The 6,962-nt window shown below is 35.0% G+C and overlaps 1 protein-coding gene across 1 annotated transcript in view; it reads right to left on the bottom strand.

The window, feature by feature from the left end:
* Positions 1-3,768: 3,768 nt before the first annotated feature.
* Positions 3,769-6,962, bottom strand: part of LOC106870210 (uncharacterized) — a 25,217-nt gene continuing 22,023 nt past the window's right edge. Inside the window, exon 2 of the mRNA XM_014916215.2 lies at positions 3,769-4,633. Within this exon, the coding sequence (XP_014771701.1) occupies positions 3,927-4,633 (707 nt within the window). The 3' untranslated portion in view covers positions 3,769-3,926. The remainder of the gene's footprint in view (positions 4,634-6,962) is intronic.

Genomic DNA, 6,962 nt, shown 5'->3' with positions numbered 1-6,962 from the left:
ACGGAAATTAACGAACAAAACCAGCTGATCTGCATAACAATTCTGAGAGTCAAAGCGAAAGATTGCACCAAAGGAATAGCATTACAAAAATTTTTTCGAGTGCATTCGACTATCTCATCTCTAAAGATTTGGCTGCTAAAGTTTGTCGCGACTTTAGACCTTCTGAGGTCTAGCCGCTGACCACAGAGCACCAGCTAGTTCCAGCGACGACTCGACACAGTTTCATGGAGATCCAACAACTCATTCAACACCTTGCTGCAAACTCCATCTTCGACGCCACCATCAGCTTCTTCGTCGTCAGCGTACACACCGACGTCTCTACGTACACACCACCAACAGCACCCACACAGGTGCTCTCAACACTGTTTGTGTGAATTGCTTCACCATGAATAACAGCGAGTACAAACTGCGAGACCTCCTGTACCAAGTAACCGGTCGCAGTATCGTAGCCTCAACTTCTCGAGCGACAGTATCTTTTCTCCGGCTCTGCTATACGGCGACGACTTCTTGTACAGCACCTCTACCACTGTGTACCATGAATACGAACTGGTATTTCTTATCCTTGTGTCTGGACTTTCTCCTAACGTCCTTATTTATAGACTGTTTTCTATGCTCTGTATCTCTTGCATTCACATATACATATTTGTATACACACACACTTTGTTTACACAACAGCCTGTCTTATATTGTGTTTTATTATATCGCATTCACTCACACACAAACATTCTAGTTGATAACCAATAGAACCTTATTTTTATACATTGTTACCGGTTGAGTCTCTCTCTTTTCTTGTTGGCACTTAATTCATTTTACCTCATTCCATCATTTGTTTTTATATTTGTTCCGATTGTGCGATGCGCTAAAGGAGCCATTCCTTCGTCACCATCTCCTGGTCGCACGGTCGCTACAACAGCAATACCACACCGTTCACCAATGAGGATGGGGACAGGCGGAAGCCGTAGCGGATTGACATTCTTCTTAAGAAAAAAAAAAGATTCGAAAGAAGAAGCAGTTGAAAAAGGAAATAAAATAACGTTAGTAGGAGTACATTACACATAAAGATGAAACGCTTAGTGAGGAGACAGTCACCTATGAAAAAAAGAAAAAAAATGCCTATCTTTCGCAAAGAGGAGCACCTTTTAGGTGAGGAAAAGTTCAGTCTTCAATGAAAATGAGCCCACATCAAGTTAGGAAGAATTCTTCTTCTACCCAACTGAAGTACTCTTCATGGCCATTGGAAAGGTCAACATTTTTCTTTCGTTTTTTTTGTGATACAATTTTTTAATTAAATTTGTAAACATGATATCCATTCTTCTACCACCATTTCTGAAATAAAGTTGATAATGAATAGGGAAATTCATCCTTGTCGCATGTTTGATTTAATGAGGCTCTTTTTTTTTCTGGACCGGAAATTAAACCATAATTCGAAACTCCAGTCTGTCATACTTGTTCCACACGTTTTATACTTTAGAGAGAGCGTCCAATGTTTCTTGAATTTCTACAAACATGTTCGGACTCGTTTTTCTTTTCATTACTTGTACATCAACAGTGAAAAGAAAATAATTAATACACAAGATATGTTAGTTATCAATCATTTTCATCTTATAACATTAAATATGAAGTTCATATTTAATAGTGCTAAAGGAACCTTGATTCTGCTATAAACGAAGGCTTGGTTCATATGAATTAACTTCTGTTAACAGATGTTCTGATTCTCAGTTTTAGTTCGTTGCATAAACACTGCAACAAAAATTCCTTATTAACTGTTTTTGCACGTATTTTGGCATTACATGGTATTGAATACAGTTTTCACAGGATCCGCTTGAACTGAAAAATTTTGGTTCTACCATATACAAAAGTGTCACCCACGTTTTAACCAAATAATAGAAATGAATAATTCATGATAATTTATGAAGATAATAAGAAATGTTTGCAGCAATACTTCTTTAATAGATTGAATTAAAGTTATCGACGGTTCTTATGATTCGTTTACATCTATTATTTTATACAATTTAAGCAATTGTAATCCTGATTATTTTATAACGTGATACCTGGTAATGAACACAAACAATCTACGAATGTCTAGGAGTGATGCACTTTTTTTTTCTTTTATTAGAATCTCAGGATATTTTTCTTTACACACACGCAATGTCACCAAATAGATGTGAGGACAACTTAGAAAATATAAATTACAATCTTCAATGGAACTGTGAAGAAAGATTATAAAGCAATTATTTCAGCATAGATATTCAAGCTCATAACTTAATAATAATAATAATGTATATATGTGTGTGCCTGTATTATAAGGTATTCAACCAGTCTAGTCTTGGATATTTCTCTCCCTCTGAGGTTTATATATCCTCATGTATCTCTCTCTCTCTCTTTCTCTCTCTCTCTCTATATATATATATACTTTATTTAAAAGCAGCAGAAATATAACAAAAAACTGTTACCCGGAGTTTCACGTTCCCGTTCATCGGACAGTTTAGTTAGAAATGTGCTTACTCCGGTATATATATATATACATACATGCACATATACATACATACATATACACAGACATATAAGTGTGTGTATATATATATATATATATATATATATATATATAGAGAGAGAGAGAGAGAGAGAGAGAGAGGGGGGGGAGATGAGAAAGAGAAACTCTACTGCTCTCCAGCACCATAAGCAAGGAAGGTTTCATTGTGTACAGTTTCTACTTTAAGATTATACACAAATAACAAATGCAAATTAAGACAAAAGCATTTTTTAATTACTTTAGGATTGTGATCAGGAGAGAATATTTAACTAGTATATCTTAATGGCTTAAAGTAACAATGCTATACATTAGTGAACTCACATAATGCAGCAATCTAGCTTTGTATCTTTAAGTTTGGTTTAGAACAAAATTAGAAACTATAGGGGAAGGATCAATCCATTCTAGTTCGGTCCTAATTTAGCGAGCCTAAGCCGTAGTCTTGAAAGATTAACCACTTGAGTGTCTGAAACACGTAGATTAGCTGGTAAATATCAAGTTTTAGGTAAAATAATAAAGTGATAAGTTAATATTCATTTTGACTACATACCCGTATTCGCTGGTCTATATGCAATTGTCGCACCATAAAAGTGATAATTCGATAAAATAGCTGGATTTTTAATTTAAAAATCATCTTTTGATTTAAAGCCTATTTTTGTAACATATGCTACATGTCTTCTACAAGTTTAATTTGTCCCTGTTTTGTACACACACACACACCAGGGGCGGACCCAGGAGGAGGGACTGAGGAGTACATTCCCTCCTCAAGAAAAGAAGTGCACCCTTCTAAATAATGTTATTGTGTCCTTTTCTCCGGGAATTGTATTCCATTCTGACTTTGTGCCCTCCCTTCGAAAAATTCCTGGGACCGGCCCTGCACATACACGCGCGCGCACGCACGCACACACAGACACACACGCACACACACGATTAATATGCAATTGTAACATATATGCAGGTCTATGTAAATACCGTTCCAGAAGCATATATTATATAATATTGATTTCTAACATTTGCATACGACTTTAAATTTGTAGAATAAAATCGATATTATCAATCTTAGTACTCTATTAGTATTTATTTTGCCGACATCCTGAAGAAGAAAACGTGAAGTTGATTGTATTTGACGATTCTACCTGTCTGCCAATTATATGTTGTATATCTAAAATTTGATGAATGAAAGAAGAAAAACGAAATAGATACAGTAATGTAGGTGATGATATATCATTTAATATCATTAATTACACAAACAAATGAACGTTGCTATTATGTATTAGAAAGAAAGTGGTGATCGTTTTATGTGAATGTTGACTGAATATTGAAGAGAATATTTAAAAGAGAATAAATATCAATATGAGCATACAGCACACACAATATGTGTATATATATATATCAGTTAGGACAAAAATACCAGTTTCTTTTTTTTGCCTCCAACTGCACTTCCATAGCTTCGAGAAATATTTGAATCTGTTGGACTAATAGAAGAACCAGGGTTTTTTCCTCCGTGCAACTTGAGAAGATCTGCAGTTTTCTGTGCAATCACCCATGATGTAAAGAATTCGTAGTCGGTGAGCAAATCTCTTACTTGTTCGTTAGGAGACATTTTGATCTTTGGATGAACAGTTTCTGGTTTAATCTCTGGTTCAGGTGCTATACGATTGCTACGAGCAGATATTGGTCTTCGTTTCTTAGGTGCAGGACCGTTAACACCACCGTCAGATATAAGAGAAACATTATCTCCACCTAATAATTGGTTAGTGCTTGCGGTTCGATTTTTCTTTCTGAAATGCCTCCTACATTTATGAACGCAGTATATAACAGAGCAGCCACCATAAACAAGAATCAATAATGGCAATACACAATAAAGAGCCATATTATTGTCATCGGCGTAAAAATTTGCAATTTTATCACCCAAAGTGAGATCTCCTTCAGGCGCGTCTGTTGATGAGGGTTCAGTACTCACTTCCAAAAGCTTCCGAGCATTAATTCGAGAAGAATCGAATATATGATTCGATGATCCCTCTTCGGCTATCAGCATGTTTGGGGATTTTACGTTTGATAATTCATTGTCTGTCAACGATTTCGCCATCTTGTTACTGGAGTCTGAAAGTAACAATGAAGACAACGACAAAAACTATTAGAGAATTCATAGAAATAATTTCTTAAATGCATGAAACTACATCAAATTTCACAAGAATTAATGAGGAAAATTAACATCATTAATGAGAACTAACATTGAACGTCATTATCATATTCTAATAATAAGGAAGTCAATTTTGTAAGAATGTGGCTTAATTTAGCAGAGATATTATAGTGACGACTTCAAATATTAAAACATAAGATGCACAAGACGAGGAAGCCTCTAAGCCAGTGGTTCCTAAAGGAGTTCATAACTGTACTCTTCGAGGTAGGGAAGCGTTAAGATGTATGAAAGGATGGCGAGCAAAATTATATCATTATGAAGTAACCATGAAGGTGGGAGGGCAGGAGCGAGGAGTGAAACGATAATACAGGAGTGGAGCTCCGTAAATCTATTCGGTTATATTAGGAAACTATTATCACTTCCGGTCGTGGTTCTTCAAGTAACATAAACCAACTCGCACCCCACTTTCCATAGATGAAAGGACAAAATAGTTCGTATCAAAGTAATTCACCTTTCTTCGCCATGTTGTTGGACAAGCTTAAAAAGTCTAAAACCATGCTAGTTTGATCAAACATGTTTAATTTTATTAGCCAACGTAATTTGTCAATCTCCCTTTCAATCATAACTCTCGCTAAGTGGGTGAATTGGACGGCACTGCCCTCTCACTATTCAATGGTGCACCTTCAGATTTACAGCGATACACTTATTTCGAAACTCTACTTTAGCATTATTACAAATTAGTGCCCACCCAGAATATTCTGAAGCACCCGCATGCACCAAAGTCTGGCGACAGGCCAGTTTTCAATTCTCTCAGTCACTTACTTCGCTGCTTTATGTTGCATGTCATGCGTGAAAGATGGCGCACATCATTTGCATTAAAAGCGGTCACGTGTAAATCCGCGTACTTCCAATACTGAAGCCGACATACGAACTGTATAGAAAGATTTGATTCTCAGCAATTGTTTCTCGTTATAACAATTTATTCAGCTTAAACACGAAAACAATAATTTTCACAAGTCCAACCAGAAAGTACATCGGGACAAGTTTGCTGCAATGGAATACAACACCAGCAAAAGAAATATTTCTTAGACTACATGGCTTCGGTAGTATTTTTTGAGATATATGCACAGGAAAATTTTCAAAATTTTCTTAAATTTTCTTCAAGGTACATTTTTTATTAAAATGATGAAAATTAGTATAATCAAAATAGCAAATATTGTTCATTAATATTATCAAAATAAGAATAACTGTAGATTGCATACATTATATATTAATGTGATGACCATTACTGATGAGCAGCAATAATTTTTGTAATACTTAGTTTCATTTCCATGCTGCACCACTTCCATTCAGTTGCGTTTCTTACTCATAATCTGGGTTACTTACGTTTAAAACATTTTTTTTAACTTGATAAGATGACGAAAAAGGAATAAAGAAATAGCTTGGCTACATTAGACGATTAAACCGAAGCTTTGATTCTCAAAAATTGTTTTTACTTCCTATTTTTATAAGTGAAATAATAAGCCTGTTTACATTTAAATTTAATTACAGTTACTACTTTTATAACCCTACGTGGATCTGTTCAGTTTGACTCACAGATTTTTTAGTTAATATTTTTTTAACTAAACAGTTTGAAACGGCGTATACTGGTGTAATTTCTCAGGCAGAACACGGTTTAGTCTGAACATTTTTGATAGAATTTCATTTCGTATTTTAGAAGTTATTTCGTGTTAAAGTTGTCGTACTTGGGTAATTTTAACCAACCAACGATGTGTATTCAGTTAAAGAAAGCTACTGCTGTTTGTGATAGTAATCGAAGAAATAATTTGTGTATGGAGACTGAATGATTCCAATGATTTTTTTCAGATGAAAGGTCGGTTGGTGAACAAGGTGAAAGACTACGGCTACAGTACATTGGTGCTGGAAGAAAACAAAGCATATTTGTTCTGTTTTACCTTCATGTTTTGATAATGTTATTTTTAATCTAATAAAGACTTTTATATTGACGAAATGTGTTTGTTGTTGATTATAGTAAGATAAAATCATAACAATAACAATACATCTCAAAGTTGTAAAATAAAGCATTTTGAAACTACAAAAAAGCTAGTTGCGGAACCGTTGCTCTGTAGGTCTTTTAGATACCGGTGCGCCCTATGTGTAGATAAAACCAAAATCTTCCCCCCAAATTCTGCCCTGCGGCTTAAATACTGATGTCGGGCAAACGAATAAATATATGTAAATAATATTTTTTCCTTCTTGGTGTTGATTCTTCGATGTTTACTGGTTACT

Source organism: Octopus bimaculoides, chromosome 4 (assembly GCF_001194135.2).
Source record: "Octopus bimaculoides isolate UCB-OBI-ISO-001 chromosome 4, ASM119413v2, whole genome shotgun sequence".
NCBI lineage: Eukaryota > Metazoa > Mollusca > Cephalopoda > Octopoda > Octopodidae > Octopus > Octopus bimaculoides.
This window is presented reverse-complemented; position numbering and strand designations above follow the sequence as displayed.